Source organism: Emydura macquarii, unplaced genomic scaffold, assembly GCF_026122565.2.
Source record: "Emydura macquarii macquarii isolate MOO-44397 ecotype Brisbane River unplaced genomic scaffold, CSIRO-AGI_Emac_v2 contig_2699, whole genome shotgun sequence".
In the NCBI taxonomy this organism is placed as follows: domain Eukaryota; kingdom Metazoa; phylum Chordata; order Testudines; family Chelidae; genus Emydura; species Emydura macquarii.
Genome location: NW_027132836.1, coordinates 48,181 through 73,655, shown reverse-complemented (window position 1 = coordinate 73,655; position 25,475 = coordinate 48,181). Strand labels below are relative to the sequence as shown.

At 38.1% G+C, this 25,475-nt stretch overlaps 1 protein-coding gene across 1 annotated transcript in view; it reads left to right on the top strand.

Annotated features, from left to right (window-relative positions):
• The window catches only part of MED13 (mediator complex subunit 13), a 74,824-nt gene that overhangs the window by 31,700 nt on the left and 17,649 nt on the right, over positions 1-25,475 (top strand). Inside the window, exons 4-16 of the mRNA XM_067565742.1 lie at positions 3,261-3,406; positions 5,311-5,508; positions 8,810-9,004; positions 9,574-9,736; positions 10,078-10,188; positions 11,330-12,016; positions 18,144-18,360; positions 19,149-19,233; positions 19,598-19,719; positions 20,798-20,888; positions 21,091-21,305; positions 21,689-21,885; positions 23,747-24,663. Coding sequence (XP_067421843.1) covers positions 3,261-3,406; positions 5,311-5,508; positions 8,810-9,004; positions 9,574-9,736; positions 10,078-10,188; positions 11,330-12,016; positions 18,144-18,360; positions 19,149-19,233; positions 19,598-19,719; positions 20,798-20,888; positions 21,091-21,305; positions 21,689-21,885; positions 23,747-24,663 — 3,344 coding nt within the window. The remainder of the gene's footprint in view (positions 1-3,260; positions 3,407-5,310; positions 5,509-8,809; positions 9,005-9,573; positions 9,737-10,077; positions 10,189-11,329; positions 12,017-18,143; positions 18,361-19,148; positions 19,234-19,597; positions 19,720-20,797; positions 20,889-21,090; positions 21,306-21,688; positions 21,886-23,746; positions 24,664-25,475) is intronic.

The window sequence follows — 25,475 nt, the reverse complement described above, 5'->3', positions numbered from 1 at the left end:
TCCTCCCTATTTCACTCATCCCTCAGGTCATTCTCAGGCTATAACAGTATTGCACGAAGATAATACTCCTTGTGCTGGTATGGTGTAGACAGTGCTGGTTCTGTGATCTTCAGTTTCTCTAGCCAACTTCCGTGGCCACTTCTGTTTCTTCCAGACTTGCTGTCAAAGCACCATAGTCAAATATGCCTCCCAGACCGCACCCCAGCATATGTCTCCCTGCATGGATGTTGAGTGTTAGGAGATCAAGCAGAAAAGAAATGTTGAGACAGTTAAGCTGAATAGCAGAAAGCAATTCAGTAGGTCAGCCTTCTTGGCTGAATGGAAGCATTTCTCAAATTCCTCGAGCAGTGGACCAGATCAAATATTAGATGCCAAGATTCAGGACCTCTTAGAGTAGCTGTTAAACCTTAAACCATCAGGTCTTTGAGAGAACTGAGAGAAAGTCTACTTAGCAGCAGTCTTGATGATTCATCCTTCAGTTCAGAGCAATCTGATATTTTCCTTCTAGAGTTTTAGAAGGTATTGTTCATCTCTTCCCTCTGATAAAGGGAGCTATTCCTCCTTTGGGACCTTAATGTGGTGGTGTTGTCCCTGATGGGTCCTCCATTTGAGCTTTTAGCAGCCTGCTCTTCTCTCATCTCTGTCAGAAGACGGGCTTTCTCATTGCAATAACATCAGCCAGAATGGTAGGAGAACTTCAGGCCTGATGTCAGGACTTAACCCAGTTTTTCAGAGACAAAGTGGTGTTGTGTGGTTTTAAAAAAAAACCAAAAAGAAACCTAAGTTGCCTATCTGTTCGTCTGACAATATACGTACTTGTATCTTTTTTTCCTAAAGCTGCATTCAAATACAGATGAGTGGCACCTTCATATGTTGGGTGTGTGAGCACTGGTATTCTATCTGAACAGCCCTTTTTATTTATCTCCTCAAGTTTTTGTTTCTTACATTGACTGAATGAAGGGTCAAGTGGTTTTGGCCCAAGCAATTTCCATGTGGATTACTTCCTGCATCTCACGTGGCGCATTGGATAGTGAATGCCTCTCTTCTCCCAGACACTGTTGGCCCACTGAGCCAGAGCCCCAGCTCTTTTGGTGGCATTTCTTAGGGATGTTCCTGTATTGGACATATATAGGGCTTCTGCTTGGTTCTCCAGGCACTCCTTCACCCGGACTCCTTAACTATGCCGTTATGATTGCTTTGAGATTGGATGCAAGTTTTGGAAGAGAATCTTGGAGTTGCTGTTTAGGTAGACTCTGAGCCCTACATCCTGATGGAACTGCTTTGTGAGCCACTTGAGTGGAATACACATTTGCAACCACACAAAGAAGGAAAATAACAATTATTTGCTGGCACCCACATCTCAAATGTTTACAGTACAGGTATGTATTTCATGACCCACCCTTCATCTTCTTTGCATCGGAGTCTTTCATTTCCTATTCTGGTGTGAAGAAACTGAGAGTGGTTGGGGCAGTGCCACCCTTATGTAGTCTAAGAAGGGGCCATGAGGAGATGGAGGGCATGTGTGCTGTGCTGGCTGGTACTGCTACACAAAGCTTTCTGGCTCAGCTGTGCTGGATGCATGTACATCTTGAAGAACAGTAGTTACAGTTCAGGTTAGGTAACCACTTCTTACACAGGTATAACACTCCCATGTGGATACTCTTATTCTGGTACAAGAGGCTTTTTTCTGGTTTAACTTAAACCTCCTACTAAGTGCTGTAACCCAAACTGAAAAAGCCATTTTTTTTTTAAACCAGTATGGAGTGCCAACATTGGTGTGTGGGGGATGGAGGGAGTTATAACAGTATAACTATATCTGTTTAAACTCGCACCTTCAGTTATTTAAAAACAACTACCAAAACCCACACACAGAGCGATCTAGAGAAGGCCTAACACTCTGTAAAAATCACAGTTTGCCTTGTGTTTACACTAGCATTTAACATGTTAGCTAACACATGTTTTAAAAGACCCTTCTTTTTTTGTCTAGTGTAGACATGGCCTCTGGTGTGTAGTTTGCCATTCACTGAAAGACTTCCAATAGTTCTGTGATGCAGGGGGGAGGTAATACAAACCCTGCACTGCCCATGAAAGGGGCCATGCTCTGTTATACCAGCAGTAGGTCTCATCTTGGAGTGAGGGACTAAAAGGGGAGAGCACAGCTCAGTTGGAGGCTGACTGGGAAGGAGAGCAGAGGCGCAGGGGTGGTTTGAGAGACCGCCACATGACAGACCTTTCCTGAGGGAAAGGTAAGCCTGATCTGGGACTACTGTCTGAATTGTCACCTGATTGACTTACTGTTGCTGAGTAATTCTGCTGCAGGCAGTACCTTAACTGCAGGAGGTGATAGCTGAATAAGGCCTTTTGTTTCTTTACACCTGACTGTGGTCTTTGTGGTGGCATGTCCTGAGCCCAGAAGTGACCCCTTCAACTTCAGTATGGTGTGTGTAAAACAGACACATCCCTGTGTTATAGCCTTCTAAACTACCTTTCTTGACAGCATTCATCCCTGTTAAAATCACTCAAGGAGAGGATGTTAACTGCTGGTTTCTGCCTCCCTGACAATATCATCACTTTGGTTTAAACCAATCTGCTCTGGTACAAGCCATTTTAAACCTCTGATTTTAATCATGATTTAAATCAGCAAGCTGGAAATCTTGATTGAAATCCATCTTGCTTTTAGATATGAACTTGTATTTCTGTTTATTGTGGTTTTTTTTTTTTTAAAAGCTGCTTTATGACCTCCAAAAACAACACACATGGTTGTTTTATCTCCCTCCCCCAGCTTGCTTGCTTTCAGCTGTAGAGAGAAATCAAGAACATGATCTTTCCTTTGTCTGATGACCTTGTGGATGTTTAAGAACATGTTTAATGTGAACTCTGGTGAAAGGAGTTAATTGAAGGAAAGAGTGTTGAATCCTTAACAACCAAGAGCTTTTTTTTTTTTCCCAAATCTTCATTAGTCAGTGAAGATAAATATATGTTAACAAAACAATCAATTTTAAATCTTTAAAAACAACATGAGTTCTGTAGTACTTTAAAGACCAACAAATTTAATTTCAGTAGGCAAAAGCCTTCGTGAGCCTCAGCTCACTGAAATTAAATTTGTTAGTCTTTAAAGTGCTACAGAACTCATGTTGTTTTTGCTGTATACAGACTAACACGGCTACCCCTCTGGAACTCTTTAAATCTTTAGCGATTCTCCTTAAGACTTCAGTGTAAACATACTATGTATTTGTTTACCCTTCTTTTTCCTTTCACAGTGAGCACTTGTCCTGCTCTTTCACCTTTTTCTTGCATGGGGATAGCAATGTTTGTACCAGTGTGGAAATCAACCAGCACCAACCTGTGTACCTTCTTAGTGAAGAACATCTTACCCTTGCCCAGCAGTCTAACAGCCCTTTTCAAGGTAGGTTTCTTTGACTTATTTTAATACTCTTGTTTAAGCAGTCGCTCATTAGCTGATCTAAAAGAACATTAATGCCGAAGAGGTGAGAGGGAGCAGCAATGAAAAGTATGTTTATGCATTTGTAGGACTCTGCTGCTTTGTTCATTTTTGGCCACTGGTTCTGTCATAACTTAAAGCTTTGTGATAAAGCTGAACAGAAACAGCTAAATCATCATCCTTTCTCCTAAAGGCCAAGGAAGGCTGTTTTCCTGTATATCAAATGGCCTAGAGCTGGGGTGTAAAACTCATTCTGTGGTCAGGGTAGACAACTAACTTTCTGGTTTTGTCCAACTGCAGAATCCTTACCTAATGATGTTTAGATATTGCATATATTTATGAAAAGTAAATGCATCTATAAAACTTCCCTTCTCTCTCCATTAACCTATTCTCTGTACATCCATCACCCCCATCTTTTTGTAATATTTTTCTTCCTTCCTCTCCCAACACTTCAAGAATTCTCATTCTTATTTGGGAATTCCTGCTTCACTTTTCTTCTTCATTTTCCCCCCTCCCCCCCAAACAAACAAACATCTCCTCCTTTGGGAGCTCCTGCACTCACTTTTGGCACTTTATGGGAGTGAGTAGGTAAAGAATCAGCTATTCTCTAAGCTTGGTGCCATTGCGATCAACATCGGCAGCAGCATCGAGTGTCGGCATTGGGGGATGGAAGAGCAGGAGTCCAGTCCTGGAGTCTGAGCAGTGGTAGCAAAGCAAAAGGTGTCGAGAGAAAAAAGCCCTTTTTTCATCCAGCTAGTGCCTTCTGGCAGCAGTGGCAGGGCTGCCGTATGTTGCACATTTCCTGTGATACTCATACATTTAGCAGCCCTGTGGCATTCCTACAGCTCAGCCTAAATGTCATACATTAGGTATATCATTAAGTTTATAGCCACATGTAAATTAGTGAATTAAAAATTGCATAAAACATCAGAATTGAACTGCATAAAACTAGGTAGTTGTGTAGTGACATCTCAAAGCTGTTGCATGGCAACAGGATCAAGGAGGGAACAGGAATGAGGAAGTGAAGCTCAGGTGTCTGTGCCCCTTTGCCCATGAGATCCCTCTCCAATTCCAGCTTCTGTAGCTGTAGGCTGGATCCCTTTGAAGATGGAAGAGCGCACTCGGGGGCAGGATCTGATCAATTGGCTGTATGTTTGACATTCCTCTATTAGAGAGTGGGCTCCCATACTAACTAATTGTTTTTCATGGGAACACAGTAGCCTAGTCCATTAATGCTTTTCCAGAAGAGGTGCTGACTATGGGTTGTACTGTTCTGTGTTTGCAGTTAAATTGTGTTCGGAAACAGTTTAGCTGCACTGCTGCTGGTGCCCATTTTTAACAGGTAACTTTCCTAATGTAGGCAAGACTATCATATTTTCTTGTGTGCAGTCAGGCTGACCTATTTCTATCATAATTTAATTGTAACAAACAGAAGGGGCAGATGAGTGAGTGTGTTAACTTGCTCACCAAAGAAAGCTAAACCAAACTCCTTGATGGCACATTCATTTTTACCTGCATATCTTCACTTGTTCATGTGCACAGACAGCTGCATACTCCTTTCTATCCATGGTGAAATTTTCTGTCACAGATGTTCATGTGGATTAATTTCTTACTACTGGGACGGTACATTAATTCTTACATAACTCCTCTTCTTTCAGTACATATACATTTTAATGAGGTATAATAAATTCTTGTTCTAAGGTGTCAGTATAGGGTTCTTTTTATTGTACTGTACTGTAATGAAGTGCAGTCTAACCTGTCATTTAAAATGGGTTATTTGGTAGTAGATGTTGACTGAAATCCTAGTTATGGAGGAGGTGCAAGTCATTCTCTAGGTGTATCCTAAAATAATTTGTTTGTATATCTAGTTATCTTAAGTCCATTTGGATTAAATGGCACACTAACAGGACAGTCGTTCAAACTCTCGGATTCATCTACAAAAAAGCTGATTGGTGAATGGAAACAATTCTATCCAATTACATCTAATCTGAAGGAGGGTTCTGAGGATAAACAAGAAGAGATGGATTGGGAAGATGACTCTCTGGCTGCAGTGGAAGTCCTTGTGGGTATGTAATCTTAATGCATGTTGCTTCTTTACTGAAATAGTCTGGCCAAATAGGATCTGGCTTATTTTTAAAGGTGAATACCTTTTGAATGTAAGAGATTCTTGAATCAATTGCTTTTATTTTTTGCTGTATGTTATACACTGTTTTAAAGAATAGTTTAGCTGCCTTTATTTTGCTGTACCAGCCAAAATGATTCCATAAGTGAAAAAATCCTTGTCAGTTATGTGGTGCAAGTCAGAATAGAAGCTTACTTTGGGTTCTATAGAACATTTTTATAGCTAGAACACTGAAAATTTCAACAGATGTTAAATTTCTGTTCTGAAATCTGCTCTAGGAGTGATATAAGAGTATTTCCTCCCAAATTTTTGAAAGCTAGGGCTCCTTCAGGAAAATGAAATTAGTTCCACTCCCCCTTCAGTCTCGCTATGTGATGTTCAAGGCCTGTGCAAAATGAATGGTCATTCAGAGCAGATTGTGTTGATCTTCATAATATGCTTTCTCTTCTTACATACCCTGAGCACTGGAATAGTTAACAATGTTGACATTCAAAGAACAGTTTTGGCATCTGAGTTAAATCCAGTGAGATGAACGGGGCATTTCACTCCTCAGAGCTACTGCTTCAGGTTCTGTGCAAACTTGGGAGACCTGGCTGCATTGGTTTTACAGTAGAACCTCAGAGTTACAAACACTTCAGGAATGGAGGTTGTTCGTAACTCTGAACAAAACATTATGGTGGTTCTTTCAAAAGCTTTATAACTGAACATCAACTTAATACAGCTTTGAAACACTACTATACAGAAGAAAAATGCTGCTTTTCCTTTATTTTTTTTAGTACTTTATGTTTAACACAGTACTGTACTATATTTGCCTCCCTCCCCTTCCCCCACACCCCTCTCTGTGGCTGCCTGATTGTATACTTGTGGTTTCAAATGAGGGGTGTGGTGGACTGGTCAGTTAGTAACTCTTGTGATCGTAACTCTGAGTTTTTACTGTACTTGGGTCACATCTTCATGGTTTTCTTTACAACCGCGGCTGCTAGAAGCTTTAAAAATGAAGACCAAAGCACTAGAGAACAACCGAGACTTATCCACTGTGCCCTTTCCCCTGCCCCCAGAGCTAAACTCTGATTGTAAACCCAGCAGAACCTTGTGGGCCGAGAGCTTTTTGAATGTTGCAAGCTAATGCAGTTATTTCTGTATCTCAAGTGCTGCAGTGTTGAAGGCTCAGGATTTAAACCCTGACGATGATGGTGATGTTGTTAGTTGTACATAATAGAATATTTTTACCTTCAGTTCTTTTAAAAAGAAAACTAGAAAAGTTAAGAAATGCCAAATTCATGGTGAGCCGTGCAAGCTTAATTTGTTGACTTGTGCATTATAATTTTTGATTACATGATTGCACGTCTTTTTCCACAGTACTGTGGCCTCATTTGTGTGCAGGCTGGAAACACAAGGGAGCTGAATTACTGTTGCATCGGAACTGTAAATCTGGCATTTCCTAATATTTGAGTGTTTGACTTTTCAACCTAAATGTTCTTTTAATGTTTTGTATGTAATATAATTTTATTTGAAGGTGTGAGGAGAACTAACTTTTATATACCCTTTTCTAAATCTTCTAAATTAGTTTTTTGGAGATGAATTTTGGGAATGGTTTCTTTTCATGTGTCTCTTAGAACCCTAAGTGTTTCCTCCTTTTCAAGTTTTCCATTATGTATATGTATTGAGGTAGCACCGAGGAGGCCCGGTTTACACATATAATAAAGAGATGGTCCCTGACCTCAAGAGTTTACAGTGTAAATATAAGACTGTAGACAACAGGTAGATACAACAAACAGGTGAGGGATCCAAGGAGTCAAAGATGCACTGGTCGGCATGAAAGTGTTTTCATAAGCCTTAGTATTGAGCCTCTGGATTTGATATGCTAGGCCAAGGATAATTTCTTTCCATCAGAGCCAGTCAACAGTGTTCTTCAGCTGACCTAGAGAGTACATTCCCAGAGATTGTGCCCACTGTACTCACAGCCCCTGTTTAGCTGCAGTAAAAAAACTGGTATCAAATAGGAGGTCCCATTTGGCCGGGCAGAGATTTTACTGTAGTAAACCTAATTGGAATCTGAGTTTCTTTACTTGAATTCCCAGAAGCCTTTAATCTGTCATGATTGGTAGCCTGTGAAATTTCTATTTAAGGAAACCCAGAGTATATTTTCCTCTTTTTAGGAAGTTAAAATACTGGAAACTGGTGACTTTATCTGCCAATTCCACCTGCCCCCTCTTTCAGCCAAGTAACTTATACAAAGCTTATATCTGTACTGACCCACCCTAATATGTGTCTTATGCTGAGCTGAGATTCTGTGCAGAAAGTTTCAGAGGAAACTGAATTTTTACAGAAAAGATACTGTAATGCAGATGATGTACAGTATAATCTTAATTATAGTGTTAGAAATTATTTCTATAATTAACAGCTTAATTTTTATCTATAACTAAGACATACAAGGTAATCTTTATTTCCAACCCTTCTTTAAAAAGAATAATGGAAGGAATGTGAAAAAGATAACTTGACTTCACTATTAAGCCAGCATAAATAAGTGACTTTTATTTGCAAGGCTAAATTATTGGAAATGCCTTCATTTTACTACTGTAGTTAGCTGTCTTATGAATAGTAGCAAAGAAGCAAATACTTGGGGGTGGGAGGGATTAAAATGAAGAAATTTCCACCAGAAGAGTGGAGTAGCCGCAATATAAATGATGAATTTATTGACAAGGCGTTCTGCTGTTCAAGGAAGTTGCTTTATTGGAGAAACTGAAAAAGTAGGTAAACTGTATTGAATGACTGACAAGGAAGTAACACATTTAGAATAGCAATGGACAGCAGGATAATTGCAAGAAAGGGGAGCTTGTAATGTTACTGAAGCTTATCACAGCAGCTGGTGGCATAATGGCCATTTATGTGTTGGAACACACCTCTATAGAGAAATGGTTTTAGACTTTATTAGAATAGCTCTGAATAAGAACTGTCACTAGTATGGCAGTGCTTATAATACATTAACATAATTAAACAAAATCAAACCTCACAGAATGATTGCTATTCAGTCATTATTTATGACACAGTGAAAGGAGCTACATTATTGGCCTCAAGTTATCCAGTTTTCTGGCTTGTTTTAGTTCTCTCATGTAATTTATAAAGCAATAGATAGTATTGCAATGTGATTTATTTATTTTTGAGCTATAAAATCTCGTGTTGGTCATGTAGCTGGTACTCAATGACTGAGTTGAATATATAATGACTATATGCTTCTTTTTCAGCTGGTGTGCGAATGGTCTACCCAGCATGCTTTGTTCTAGTTCCTCAAATAGATGTTCCTGCTCCTAGCACTGTGGGGGTTTCTCACTGTTCAGCTACTTGCTTGGGTGTCCACCAAGTGCCTGCTTCTACAAGAGATCCTGTCATGTCTTCAGTAACTTTGACTCCACCTACGTCCCCAGAGGAAGTTCAGACAGGTATAGTTTATACTTTCCAAAAAAGAAAATAGTTTTGATGTTTTCACTTAAAATAAACGGTGCAAATGTTTAGATAATATTCAGAGTGCTCAATGCAATTGATTTGTAACCACCAGTACATTATCCTTTAATTGTCACTGTAAATCCTAAAACTGTGTTTGGATTGTAATAATACACTAGATTTTTTTTTAATCATTAACACTTTTGACTTTAATTAAAAAAAATCAATTTACTATAAGATTGGTATTTGCAAAGTGGTAAAATATGGATTTTGAGGTGGCATGGGAACTCACTTCAATTGAAATTTGTATGCTGTTTTTCTGTGAGACAGAACCCTATCTTAACTATATGGTAGCTGCCACATATATCTGCATTTTTTCTACTTTTTTTTGTGTTCCCTAATTTTAAAATATGTAACAAAATATATCCCTTTCAAAGGATAGTATTTGTTTTGCACATTGGCTGGAACAGTTTTTGAGTCATATGGACCTTTATAGTGGTGTTATCTACTTGACTAAAATCTTTTTTTTTTTTTTTTAACTTTTATGCTGCTGCTTTTCTATTTTCAGTTGATGCTCAGTCGGCCCAGAAGTGGGTGAAATTTTCTTCTGTTTCTGATGGATTTAGCTCTGACAGCACTAGTCACCATGGTGGCAAAATCCCTAGAAAACTAGCCAATCACGTGGTGGATCGAGTTTGGCAAGAATGCAATATGAACAGAGCACAGAACAAGTATGTACTCCTTTCTGAAACTGAAATAAAAGCTGTACATTAAATATTATACCTTAATTTTATATAAATACTGTACAACTTTTTGCTGCACAAAGTGGTCTTAAGTAAGGCTGCTAAAGCCTGTTGTTAATAAGCAAAGAATCTTTTACTTTTGAAACACTTTAAAGAAGTAACTTACTGTGAATGCCAATTACATTGTTTATTTCTTCAGTATAATGTTTTAGTGAGCTAATGTTTATTATCTTTCTTGACTCTTGTATCTGTTAGTTTTTACCCTCTTTTAAATCTTAAGGGGTAACATACATTCTAGTTAAAAATAACTCCCCAATATTGAATCATAGGAGAAAGTATTCTGCTACATCAAATGGCTTATGTGTTGAAGAGACAGCTGAAAAAGTAGCATCCTGGGATTTTGTTGAAGCCACACAGAGGACAAATTGCAATTGCTCAAGGTACAGTACCCAGTAGACTTGTAGTTCAATAATGTAGACAAACTGAAGTATGTAGGAAAGGTTTTAATGACGGACTTGGGAATACTAAACAATAACTGTCTGTAATGTGGGGAACCTAAAGCAAGATAATTTATTAACTTGTGTGCCCTGGACTCCATTATAGACTCTTGGTAAAGGGCTCACCTACAATTAGACTAACACGTGGATTTTTCTTTCTTTGCATGAATCAGCACAGTGGTGTAATGGCAGCTAAATGTAGATTTCTGAATTCAGGTGTGGCGTTCTGAGGGTCCGTAAGGGCTGGGACTACGGAGGTGATATGCTCATTCTGGCTAGCGCACTGTGGTGTTGGCAGGCATAGAAAGAAGAAGCCAGAAAGAAAGCTGCTGTGGTATGGGGCCTTGAGTATTTGGGAAGAATAGAGTGCCCTACCAAAGGGAAAAGTGTCTGCATTCTCCAGAGGGGTGGGTGGATTTGAAACCCCTGGTATGGCTGATTAACAGCATTAAGCAGCACTTGCTTCCAGTAAATGTTCAACAAGAACTAGAGACTACTGGAGAAAACTTGTTCTAATTTCCAGATTTCCACTTTTAGTTTTTGCTTTGAAAAGTGGGGAAAAAGTCTTCAGAGAACACAATAACAGTTGTGTTTCAAATTAATTGAAATACGGTTAATCCCAGTGGCAGCCTAGGTTGAGGCTTTTTGGGGTTTTTTTAGACTTTTTTTGCACACCACATAAAATTTGATGTTCTATGTGGCTGAGATGTTGAAGATAGAATTTAAGGGATTGTCTGAACAGGGACACTCAGGGAAATTAATCTGAATTAACTAACGGTGTGAATTAAAAGTGGATTACTTAAATTTTCATATTTCTTTCCCAGATCTGAAGAAGAGTTTTTTGTAGCGTTCAAAAGCTTCTCTTTCACCATCAAAAGTTGGTCCAGTAAAAGATATTAACTCACCCAACATCTCTCTCTCCATCAGAACTAAGCAACTGTTTTTTCCTGTTCACTATTTAATATTTTCTAGGAAACTTAGAAAAATTCTAACATATTTACCTTTAAAGAAAAATCTGATTGATATCAAATGGAGATATACTACAGGGATTCATTTGAAATATTATTCTCCATTTGTTTTCCAGGCACAAAAACCTTAAACCAAGAAGTTCAGGTCAGCAGGGGCAGGCACCACCTGTAGGCCAGCAACAACAAGCAGCTCCAAAGCACAAGACAAATGAGAAGCAAGACAAGGGGGATAAGCCACAAAAACGCCCTTTGACTCCTTTTCACCATCGTGCATCTATTAGTGACGATGTTGCCATGGAAGCAGATTCAGCAAGTCAGAGGCTTGTGATCACAGCACCAGACAGTCAAGTCAGATTTTCGAATATCAGAACTAATAATGATGTAGCAAAGACTCCTCAGATGCATGGCACAGAAATGGCAAATTCACCTCAACCACCACCGCTTAGTCCTCACCCATGTGATGTAGTTGATGAAGGAGTAACTAAAACTCCTTCTACTCCGCAGAGCCATCATTTCTATCAGATGCCAACACCAGATCCCTTGGTTCCCACAAAAGCAATGGAAGACAGGATAGATCCCTTGTCTCAGCCTTTCCCACCTCAATTCCCAGAAGTTATAGAACCTACAATGTATGTTGGCATTGCAGTGAATTTAGAGGAAGATGATGCGAACACCACTTGGAAGTTTTATAAAGTTCCAAAGAAAAAGGATGTGGAATTCTTACCACCACAACTTCCAAGTGATAAATTCAGAGATGATCCAGTAGGACCAGCTGGACAGGAAAACATAACGTCAGTTACAGAGTAGGTACTTTTTTAAAACACTCAATAATGTAACTCACTATAAAATTACCAAACTGAGACTTTTTTCAGGATAGTATCAGTCATTCCTTTAATACAGTATGTTGTATCTGAACTGCAATCTCATTAAAAAAGTCAATGATTTTTATGGGAGGACATTTGAGTTTCACAGTAACCCATTCATGCAATAGACTCAGCATTCAATTGTCTGAGTTTGGGAAATGAGTAAAACCATTAAAAGTTCATTGTAATAATTTATAATGAGATTCTTAATGACAAAGCTGAATGACCAAAACAAAAGGTTGGCTTTATTCAATGAATTATAGGTGTTCGTTTGTTATCAAATACAAGAGGCTTTTACCAAGTGGAAATGTGTCACGAAACAGAATTGGGACTGTAAGTTTGTCTGTTGACATGGGGCCCAAGATTACAAGGTCCTTAGGGTCACGGCTAATTTTTTAAACACGTGAGTAGTCCCATCGACTTGAATATGATTACTTGCTTGCGTACATTTAGGCACCTGGTTAAGAACCTAGCTAACTCACAGCCTTAATGAGGAGGGAACTGAAGAGGATAGTTAAGGTCCTGTTCATGTTTCCATCATTAATCTCTCTTCTGCAACTGACTTGTGCCTGTTTGGGACCATAAAGTGTGTCTACCTCTCCCCACCCAGTGGACACACACAATAGATCCCTAATGGTCCAGGAGAAGGATTGGTATCTTTCTGTCAGACTTGAGTTTTCTAACAACTTTCAGTCTTAAATAATATTTCATGCTTTAAGAGGCTGAACTGAAACTTGACTTTCCAATATGGTCAAATTTTCCTTTAAAACTGGATTGATTATTTTTATAGAACTGACTTTTTGGCATTGATGACTTCAGCTGTATGCGAAACAGGCCATTTGAAGGCACATTAATACAAGTTAGCCTGTTAGGCAGAAAGGCATCTGCTGTTTCTTTGTGAAGATAGGATAAGAGTTCTGCCCCATAGTCATGGTTTCTTCAGGTCTTCTGATTGCGAGCCACTCTAGTCCCAGTCGCTCCTCCCCACGCCCTTCCACTATGTGCATTGTAGAAGGTCTCACACCCAGAGGATCCTGTAGGTATGGGAAGGTGCTTGTAGTTCCAATTTTAGCAAGTGAACACATGAAAACAGTTTTTGTCCATGTGTCAGACTAGCATTTATACTCTGTAATGTATGTTCCTTTAAATACCTGCTTTAATTCTCTGTCTTGTTTGAGTCCTCGAAAAGCTCAAATCACTTTCCATATGGATGTGTGCAGGAACATTTTCAGAGCAACTCCAGTCTGTGTTCCAGGGTTGCCTGCCTTCTTAATGGGCTCCAAGTAGAGAATTTCTACCCTTCTGTCTTCTTCTGCCTCTGCCCTTACGATCAGAAGAGGACAACATGTCTTTGATAGTTGGGTTTGTCTGTAAGCTTCTACAATCCGTTCTATTGCAAGTAGGATTGCTTTGATAGTCCTTTCTAGGTGGTGATCCAGGCTAGTACTATTGTTTGTGTAATTAGAAAGAATCTGTCAGAGGAAAATGTTGGAGAAAGCTTTTGTTCCATGCTGTTTTCTTTAAAATTAAATTAGCGTTTTGTCTAAAATGCTAGAAGATTTTTTTGGGCTAAAAAAATATTAGTCTCAGGTAGCAACATAGCTGCATTAACACATATTACACATTGAAGGGATATAGAGCAAGAAGCCAGCACTGGAAACACTCTCTTATACTGGACAGGGAAATATCTGAAAGATTTAATAGCAATTCAACTTGGCAGATCAGCTCTGCTTCAGATCAAACTTGCTTAGTATGTACAGTCTTTGGAAACTGGGAATTTTTGTCTGAGGTCTTTCTTTTGATTCCCTTTACAAAGAAAAAGGGTGAGCCAGAGTGATTTTTTTTTTTCTCCTATGGAGTCGTCTTTAGGTATAAAATAATGAAGACATCTATTGGTCTATAGGCAGAAGATAATTATGATTAGACTCATTCTGTTAAGCTTTAGAAACTTCGTATAGTCTGTCTTGCCCCTTTCTCAAGTATTACAGAAGCTGTGGTGAGAAAAAGCAATTGATCTGAGTGACCTTTAGGAAGTACATAGTTGGTATTACTGGGAGCAGTGGAGGAGTTTGTCATGCTGCCTGGAAGACATAAGTATTTGATAGGGGCCACAACTACTTTAAGATAGCTGGAATCTGCTTGTTAGCCTGGTTGTTGAGGTCAAGGGACTGTTCGGTTATCACTGTTGCAAATGTCTCCAATCAATGCTTTATATTCAATGTAACACTACTTTTGTGTCTTACAGAAGTGCCTTAAAGAAGGGATTGAGGTTATTGGTCAAAGAAAACTAACTATTGAGGTGTCTGTTGTTGGTGCTAATAGATAGCCCTGAGATCTCATGGAACTGCTTACTTCTAAATGTTTCTTCAGGGCAGACAAACTTATTTGGATAAGACTCAGACTAGGTTCCTTTTGGAAATGGGTGTTTCAGCCCTCCGTATAAATGATCCTCAAGCCACTGTAAGTTACCTCCTTGTAGTATTTTAGTACCATATGAAAGCTTGAGCTATGTGGGTTTTTTAAGAAACACTGTTCAGTTCACATGGAGAAAAGGGTTCAGATTCCTTCAGATTTTATAAATATAAATTGGTTTAGGAGTTCAGCTGTAGTGAGATTTTATCATTTTGCCCAGAACGTTAATCTGAGTCTCACCTTGCAGTTCAGTTTGTCAGCAGAAAAAGAAACCTATTTTCTGCATTTTTTTTGACACCTCCATAGTTTTGAAAAATTATGGAATGAGTTAGAGGCAATAGCTTTTAGTTTTAAAGTTAGTTTAATTGAGTCAAAGTAACAGCATCTCTCTTCTTTATGTATTAAACTAGTCCTCTGCATATATACTTCAGCAGTTGAGTTCTGCCCAAGATTCTTCCCTACTCTTATGCCAGTTTTTCTTTTGAGGACCTGATTCTTTCAGAAACACTTCTGGATTGGTATGGGAATGCTGAAGAAAGAAATATTTCCTTCCTGTAAACTCAGTAGCTATAAGTTCATGTAGTTGCAGAAACTGACTCTAAAAAGTATTGATGAATTTCACAGTAGAGAAATGTGTTTGAGGAACAGTCCTATTGATTGTATATTGCTTCCAGTATGAACCATATTCTTCCAGTGTTTACTACTATGTAAAGTGTTAATAGAAATGTACCCACTTCTTGGTGTGCAACCATACAAGGATTTTGTCTTTGGATTGCTAAAAAAGATCGGAACTTTGAAACTAAATTTCCAGGAAATAACTATCAAAAGTACTTACACTCATCTTCTTGAAACAGTTTTATTTATTATAATTATTGTACTCTGTTAAGGCAGCAGCTGCAAATCACAAGTAAAATACACATATATTCAGGGTTTGAAATCTTACTCACCACTGAGTAGGCAGCTTCTCCTGGTGCAAGAAGATGCCACATCCATCCATGTCTGCAAGATGTAACCTTTTTTTATTTTTATTTTATTTTTTTTAAATTCTAGCCTGTATAGTTGAAAAGGAAACCTTCCAAATATGAACTGTGTGTAAACAATTATAGTGTTCTTTGCTGAGATTGTAAATAGTCCCTTTAATTCTGCTGCTCATAGCTTTCTACCACAGCAGCAGAGAGAAATTAACAAGTGTCAGTTTCACTGGCCATTCACAACCCTTTGGTAGGAGTCAAACTGACAAAATCATAACTATTTCGCTGTCTTGCTGCTTTGGAATGCTGAGAGCAGCAACAGAGGTGCTGAGCTTTTCTTTACTCTAGCATTTATACTGGCCTTTGGGTGATTGTTCTAGTCTTCTAGCTTGCAGATGTCTGGTAATTATTTCAAGACCCCTGGGTGGGTGGGAGGGTATGGCGTTCAATTGTCAGTTTCCTCCATTCTGCCAGACAGTAAAGTATACTCTAATTCAAGGTTTATGCTTGTCAGAGTAAGAAATTTCCTTTCCTTTTTGATAGCCTCTAGTTTAGTTTAAGTATTTTATTGACTATAATTTCAAAATAACTTGCTACTATTTTTTTATTCTGGATACTTAAAAAGGAAGAAAGTACTTAAAATGTCTCTCTAGCTGGTTGTCTTGTTACTCAAATTGATTGTTTCGAACAAATTAGTTTTCCGAGTCTTTTTGTTGTGTTAGTTTATATAGGATGTTGAAAAAGGGAAAAGCACTCCAGCTGTATTAAGTGTTGCTCCAAATGTAAATGCCAGCTGTCTCTGACATACAATCACAGCAAGTTCATTGCCTGCCTGGGGGTCCTGGAGATACGATATCTGATCAAGGATATCTTCATGGCCTGAGAAGGATGGGTTGAAGTCCCTGCTAGTTGTAAGATGCTACACAGAAGCTATTCTAAATAATGCCAGGTTATGGGATTGAGAGTCAGGTTATTTCCTTGGTGTGCAAAGGGGGCTTGATGGAAAGCAAAACTGCTAAATGGTATGCTTTTGCATCCAATCTTCTATTTTTCTTATGCTGAGGTGATGTTTAAGGTGCAGATGGAAATCTGAGAGCATCAACGTGTCTTCTAAGATATGGAGCTTTGGGGTTGAAGTAGTTCCTTCCTTAAATAAATATAATTCCTGAAATGGCTTATGCTATCCTCTACTCATTTCTGTAGGCCTCTTTGTGGTGTCTCACAAATTTATCCTATTCCACACTCCAATCACTCTTAACCTAGGCTATCAAAACAAGCAATGGTAGTTGTGGGGTCTCTTTGGCTTCTCTTATGGGGTAGTGTTGACTGAAAAATGGGAAGAATAGAAGTGTGTTGGGGATTTTTATAGCCGTGGCTGAGATTGTGCTCTGAAACTTATGAACCATAAATATCCTTGTCATCTCATGTACCATTTGAGCTCATGGCATTTTAATTCAGCAACAAGACATAGCTCCATGATCTTGCTGTATCTGGGGCATAATAAAAGTTTATCCAAATTCCATTGTTGAAGATTCACCCACTTTTCTCACTGGCCGTTGTCTGGAGAAGAAACAACTTTGAAGCAGAAAAGGAATCTGTTTGGCACAGACATCATATAGCTACATTAGTACTAAGGTTATTAGTGCTTTCCTGCTCTTTGACGGTAGTATTTTGCTCACATCCTCTCCCTTCTTTGGTCAATGGCTACCAGATTAAGTTTGTCACCTATTTTGGGGCAGATGGCGCAAAGAGAGGGATATGTATATAACCAAACTATACCTTTGTTTGTTTCCTACTTGGTATACTTTTTTAAAAATCAATATTGAAAATGAAATTCATAAGCATAGCAAACTTTTAAGGTTAGGTTTATTTACTCTGTCTTCAGGAATACGGATTTTATAGATTTAACTATTGTTTGCACTAGCAAAAGAATTGCTGATAATGTCACTGTGTATAAATGCAATAGATTAACATTTTAATGTTTTACTGTGATACTCCTATCACAAATTTAGATGTTTTATCTACATGCTTTGTACACTTTAAACTAATAAGCCAGTGGCACATGCATGGTTTAAGAGTCTTCACTCTTTTGAATACCTAAATGTCTTTGTGAAACAAGCAAAGATAAGACATCTGTGACAGTTTGCATACTGTAATTGCATGTGTTAACTCTCCTCAGGACATGGGCAGACCTAAAGGGTAAATTCCCAATTCTCTGTGTGGTTTGAAATGCTCAGAAACTTAGAATCTAATAAAAACATACAGTTTTGCTAAACCAATTTATTCAATTACTCTGATAATTTCAATTTAGTCATTATTAGCAGACTGCAGTTCAATACATGCTACTGTAGTTGGTTTGGTAATTTTGTGCTTATTTAAGAAATGACAAACATTTAATCTGGGATTAGACTTTGAACCATCTCTCATCTTTGTCTGGGTTGAGGTTGCTAGAAAAGACACTGAAGAAATTACCTTGGTTGCAGTACTGTAAATGACCTGCACATAAAGAGATTTTAAGTTGTGCAAATGATCACTTAACCTTTCTCCCAGAAAAGTTTTAAAATAATCTGTTTCAGCTAAAGTTTTATGGAACCGTGTAAAAGCAGATGACAAAAATATTTCATACTTTAACCTGGAAATTGATGGTTGATGCAGCTCTGTAATTGTATTTTTCTTCTGTGCAGATTAATGGTGCAGTGCAGGAAGCCTTTAAAGGTTTCAGATGAACTGGTTCAGCAATATCAGAGTAAAAACCAATACCTAGCAGCAGTAGCATCTGAAGCTGACCAAGAACCTGAAATTGATCCTTATGCATTTGTTGATGGTGATGTGGAATTCCTTTTTCCTGATAACAAAAAGGAGAGGCAGAACAGTGAACGGGAAGCTGGGAGAAAACACAAGGTGAGTAAAGGAATGATGGCATAAATAATAATTGGATTAAAACAAATTTCCTTAATTTTAATAATCAAATGGTACTGAAACTATGCTGAGTATATTTGGTAGTACATAAGGGACTCATTAAAGAAAAATTATTGCATTCAAACAGAAATGATGAGTAAAAGTACACAGTATGTGGGGGTTTTTTTTCTTTAAGTAGGCTAAGGAAAAAACCCTGAATTGTAAGTTTGCTTTTGAGATAAAGATCAACTGGCTTATAGGATTGCTTACATATCTGAACACATTTTAATATTGTAATAGTTTATTTACTGGATAGGTATCTGTCCTTTGTCTTTTGGTATAAGTTAAGTGAGAAGATAGAACAACTATATTATGTAGTATTGGTACTGTATAATATTTTTAATACTTTATGTGCAATAGATATTTTTTAAAATCTATTGATCTAGAAAATTGTAACAAGTTTACAGATATTTCCTATGGAAACATCAAAGACAAAACAATAATCCTTACAACAGTGAGCTTTTTGTTTAGAGCAGGGGTGTCCAACCTCTTCGTGTGAGGGGCTCCATTGGGGGGGGCTGTTGCTGCACCTGGCCAGCCAGCATGGTGCTGGAGGGGAGGGGCTGCTCCTTTGCCCTGCCAGGCCAGATAGCAACCTTCAGTGAGCCAGACTCTGGCCTGCGGAACGTGGGTTGGACAACCCAGGTTTAGAGAAACATACAGTAATATAGATAGGGCTTTTTTAAAAGACAAACAACTCATCCATATATCGTCTGTGCTGCTTTTTGCAGTCTGAAGATGGGACCTCTAATGTCACAGTGTTATCCCATGAAGGAGAGGATGCTATGTCGCTATTTAATCCTTCTGTCAAGCAAGGTAAAGATGTTTATTTCAAAATGCAGTGTATTAATGACTTATGAAATGGCTAAACAGATTCATATCAATTTTTAGTAACATCTCGTGCAACTTTCAAAGTGTATTTATATCTTTTCAGAATTCAGAAGCTACTTAGAAAGGTAACTTTCAGTATTGAACCTTGCAAAAATATGTTGGATATAAAATTTTAAAATAAGTTAGTAAAGAGTGAAGGGGCCTCACTTATGCATAAGCTAATTCAGTAAGAACTGATAACATCTGGGTTTCTCCAGTTGAGTAGTATTGAAATAAAAATACCCAATTTAATTAAGTGTATAGTATCTCCAGTGCTAACGTGAGCATAAAATGTTCATATTCTTTATAGATGCGCAACGTATTGCTGCTCATGCTCGCACTGCATCAACTAGTCTGTTTCACGAAACAGACTTGGTGGTCTCTTATACTGACCTCGACAATCTCTTCAACTCTGATGAAGATGAACTAACAGTAAGTGGTTTGCAAGAGTAACATCAGCTGCTGTGTAAAAATTGTTGTACATTTTGTGTGTGTTGGGTAGATGGGAGAGGGACCAGGGATATTTTTTTAATTGGTGTGCTTATACATTTTTCCCTTGTGGCTGACTGTTATGTAATGTATAGACTTTTGATAATCTAATGAGTCTAGTATATAAAATAATATAATTAATTACAATATATAATATATAAATAATTATAATATATATTAAGACTTTTGACTGACATTTTCACTTTTGCATCCTTACTGGGCGAAGAGAATGTACTTGCCTTTGACATAGAGCAAAATCTATAACAGTATAACTATTACCAGTGCTATATTTTTATTACAGCCTAGGTTCTACTTGTTTAGCCAACATATCTACTAATATACCTTTTTTATAATTATTTAAAACAATGAAAAAGTTTGAAATTTTAAAGTGGGCTTTCACCTATCAAATCATTTCATTGTAGCAGTTAATATCTTGGAATAATTTTATTGCAGTCTCTGGTGGTACTTGAACCTTTTATAGAAAAATCACACCCCGAACTGACAAGTACTACTACAAAGCCTGTGTTTAGACTAGACCTCAGTAACTGCTAAAAACATCTGAAACTAGTATAAGCTTTATCTTAAACTTGAGAGTGCTTTATAACATTTTTGTGTGGAGGTAAAAAGTGTTGCTTGTCTGAGAAACATGGATAAGTTTGTGAGAGAATCTCTTGAAAATAAAGGTTTATAATAAAAAGTGCGTGCATTCGGCTGTTAACTATAGCATTGGGAGCAAGCATATTGATGTAAGCAGCTGGTTAAATACATCACTTCTCAAACAAGGTATCCCGCATAAGCCTATATTTTTTACATTTAAACATTACAATTAGGAAAACTTTAACTTGCAGTTTTCTTGATCTTTGCAAAGATAATAATGAAATACATTACATTTTCTTATAAGTGCTTGTCTCTTACTATTGAGTCAGTGCTGATGTTCTTTTAACAAGTGAAATACTAGACTATGGTTCTTCAATAAAGGGGAAATTTCAGATGGGAATTTTAACTTTTTTCTGTCTTATAGCCTGGATCTAAAAGAACAATGGGTGGCTCAGATGACAAATCCAACTCCAAAGAGTCAAAAACAGGAAATTTGGACCCATTGTCATGCATAAGTAAGTTTTGGGGGTTTTTCCCCATTTTTTCTCCCTTAATTAGGTTACTAATATAATTTAAATGTGCCATTTCTGATATGTAGTGTACAGTTGCAAACTTCAGTTTTGAAATTTATATAAGATAAATGAAAATGAAGGAAATACATAATAAACAAAGGTACTCCTGGAGTATCATCTGAAGTACATTTTTAATCTGAAACAGGCACTGCAGATCTTCATAAAATGTATCCAACACCTCCATCATTGGAACAACATATTATGGGGTTTTCTCCAATGAATATGAACAACAAGGAATACGGCAGTATGGACGCAGCACTTGGAGGAACTATACTTGAAGGGAATAGCTCTAGTGTAGGAGTTCAGTTCAGAATTGAAGTAGATGAGGGATTCTGCAGTCCAAAACCTTCTGAAATCAAGGTAAGCAATGTTGCATCACTTGGATAAATGCCTTTCCCAAATTCTAGAAATATTCAATTTATTGCTTGAATTCTAAATAGGCACAGTAGTGAGCCCACTAATTGTTTGTTACATTATGTAGAAGTGGATGAAGCATCTCCTCAAGTGAAACTCATTGTTCTTTTGTTTTGTCACTAGTAAACTAAAGAAACATATTAAAATGATAGGCCCTGTCTTTGAACATATGTCCACATATAATCAGTTGCACTAACTACTTTTAAATGTAAATTGCATGAACTAAATGTAGAATAATATTAATCAAATTAGTATTTTTAATTGATTATTTTAATCTTCGTAGCATTTTTGTTGCCAAATTTATATCATCCACTATATTTCATTTCTAGGATTATTCCTATGTCTATAAGCCTGAGAATAGTCAGGCTTTTGTGGGGTGTTCCATGTTTGCCCCACTGAAGACTCTCCCCAGCCAATGTCTCCCTCCTATCAAGCTGCCAGAGGAATGCATTTACCGTCAGAGTTGGACTGTTGGAAAACTGGAGCTACTTCCTCCAGGACCCACCATGCCATTCATCAAGGAGGGGTATGCTTTGTGCCAGTGAATGATGAATAGATTTTCATTGTTCTTTAAAAGTTTTATAAAACTATCAAAATTATTAATATTCTAGAATATCTTTTAATGAAATGAATAGTTTTTCCATTTACAAAGTGTAGTGAGAAATGTTTAAAGGCACTCTTTAAATTACAGATAAGTTTCTTTAGTTCATTAGTTTATGATTAAAAACTGTATCTAAATAGAGAAACTTCGTCTTCTAAAATAGCTTCTTAACTGTATGTAAATTTTATTTATTGTCTCATTTAAGGGTTTCTTAGGGAAGCCTGATGGTATAAATCTAATTTTAATAAGCAATGAAGATTGCAACAATTAAGTTAAATACAAGCCTGGGACCCTGGTTGGTTCCTGTGGTGATATCGAAGTTACTACAAGAGCTTAGCAGGTGGCTTTCTTGATGTTTCCTGGAATTCAATTCTTAAACAGTATCAGCTTTTCTAATACTGGGCAGGAAATGTGTGTTTTTTAAAACTTTCCCATGTTTATTTCCCTGTCCTCTATAATTAGAAACCTGTGCCTGATGTGACATCTGCTGGTGATGACAGAGGGTCAGGCTACACTGCAGTAGGAAACCCGCAGCTGGCCAAGGGGTTGTTAAATTGCAGCATAGCCGCTCAGACAGCAGCCCGAGCTCTGGGACCCTGCAAGGTGGGAGGGTCCCAGGGCTCCAGTAGCAGCCCAAACCTGAATATCTACACCACAGTTAAACAGCCCCTTAGCCCAGGCTCCATGAGCCCAAGTCAGCTAGCACAGCCCGACGTGGGTGTCTAATTGCAGCGTAGACATACCCTTAGTAGCGGTAGTTGTATCGAAATGAGCATCCCTATAAAGTGCTTTCAGTACTGATGGTTAGGGTATGTCTACACTGACAGTGGCAAACAGATTGACCTTTCTGGATTGATTGAGCAGTCAGTGAAGACCCGCTCAGTCGATCTAGATAGAAGTCGACGCTATAGAACCCCTCAAGTGGCATAGCGCTGCGTCAACGGAACACAGTTCCCGTCAGTGCAGTGAAGACGCCATGCAGAAGGGAAGCATGGCAGTCGACGGGAGTTATGCAAGTTACTCTGCGTAGCTTGTGTAACTCCCGTCGACTGCCGCCGAATCGCCCGGTAAGTGTAGACCAGGCTTCTGTTTGGTAGTTCAGAAAACCATGTTTTATTTCTCTCCTCCTTGAGGAATATTGTGCTCTTCTGCACATGCATCTGATACAGGTGGATTAGGAAACATGGGCTGTATAGTTATAAGGTTGTCATTGATTGATTGACAAACTATATTTTAAACCACAGACTGAGTACAACAGTCTGCTTCTATTTGAGTCAGACCAGTGTAGAAGCAATACATTTTCAGGTCTCATTAGCTTGATAAGTCTTTGGAAACGTTTCGCTGACCAGGAGAGAAAATTTGAAAGGTTTCCAAGTGATTCTTGCCTCATTGGTCCAGAAGAGTCTGCTGTTGATAAACCCAGTGTATTTTCTTAGCAATACATGTCACCATATTGTTTAATATAAACAAAGTGTGAAAAGAAAAAGATGCCCTTCACACGGTGCATGTATATAAAAATAATAAATATTGGCCATAACCAGAATTCTTTTCCAGAAGCTTTTTTTGTTATTTGGGTTTTAGCACTGCTCTCAACGTATAGAACAGTTCTGCATCGTCATTTAGAACAAATAGGTCGAAACTTTTTTATTTTGATTGCACTTTTTGCACTAATACTTATTACCTTTCTTTTACAATGTGAATCTGAAAAGTGCCTACTTAAAATTGGTATTCTTGTATTTCAAAAACATGCTCCATTTAAAAATATTTTTCTTACTGCTTTTCTTAGTGATGGAAGCACTATAGATCAAGAGTATGGTCCTGCCTACACGCCACAGACTCATACTCCGTTTGGGATGCCACCCAGTAGTGCACCTCCCAGTAATAGTGGAGCAGGAATTCTCCCTTCTCCTTCCACTCCCCGGTTCCCAACTCCAAGAACGCCAAGGACACCTCGTACCCCTCGGGGAGCTGGTGGACCTGCCAGTGCTCAAGGTTCAGTCAAATATGAAAATTCTGATTTGTATTCACCAGCTTCCACACCATCAACATGTAGACCACTAAATTCAGTTGAACCAGCAACTGTTCCTTCCATCCCTGAGGCACACAGTCTTTATGTGAATCTCATCCTTTCAGAGTCGGTAATGAATTTGTTCAAAGACTGTAACTTTGACAGCTGCTGCATCTGTGTCTGCAACATGAACATCAAAGGTGCTGATGTTGGCGTTTACATTCCAGATCCAACACAAGAAGCTCAGTATAGGTGTACCTGTGGCTTCAGTGCTGTCATGAATAGAAAGTTTGGCAACAACTCTGGGCTGTTTCTTGAAGATGAATTGGATATTCTAGGACGTAATACAGAGTGTGGCAAAGAAGCAGAGAAACGTTTTGAAGCTCTTAGAGCTAATTCCATTGAGCGTGGTTTTGGAGGACTGAAAGAACCTGAGAAACTGCCTGATGAGTTAATACTGTTGTTGCAAGATCAGTGCACCAATTTGTTTTCACCATTTGGAGCAGCAGATCAAGATCCTATACCCAAAGCTGGTGCAGTTAACAACCTGGTACGTGTAGAAGAAAGAGATTGTTGCAATGACTGCTACCTAGCGTTAGAACATGGGCGCCAGTTCATGGACAATATGTCTGGAGGAAAAGTTGATGAAGCACTTGTGAAAAGTACTTGCTTGCATCACTGGTCAAAAAGAAATGGTAAATATACTTGATTTTTTTTTCTCTGCAAGTCTGTTTCTTGTCTTGCTTCTAAGCATCTGATAGCATGACGAGTATGGAGTTAAGATGTCCAGTTGACTTATTCTCACTACATATACACTTGAGTAAACTTCCATTGCTGCTCTGTTCTTAACCTCTGGACTTTTACATTCTAAATCAGTATATTAACTAGGTTTTCTTTTCCCGTAGCCAGCTTTAAAGAACCATATACCTGTCATATGGATTTGAAATGTTGTGCAAGCCCATAGTCTGGGTGCCTATAGTGTGGGCATTTTATCAGGTGTAATTCTTTATTTGGTATTCTGGGAATTTATGTATGAAGTGCTGAGCAGAATCTTAGGAAACATAGGTGATACTGAGCAGTTGTTGTAGTGTTAATACTGTACTGTTCGGAATGTGCAGTATCTGTGATTCATTGGACTTTGAAGTCTCTTTTTTGGGTGCATGTGGGATACATCTGGATACTTTACATATTCTGTGCATTATATTAATTTCTGTAGAAACTGAATGAAGGGTTATATAAATAGAAATAACAAGGAAATATGGTATTTTAATTTCACTTAAGAAGGTGGAGACAGCTGAGAGGCTTCAGAAGTTAAATTTTATGGGAGAATTTGCATTTTCAAAAATTAAATGGCATCTGTAAAAAATCAAAACAATTGCCTCTAAAAAGAATGTTCACTTCTATCTGCAGTGGTAAAATATTTTTTATTTTGCGTTGTTTTCATTCATGTCTAGAGGCATGATTCATAATCAGAAAGAAATGTGTGGTCTTCCTATACTTGGAGATC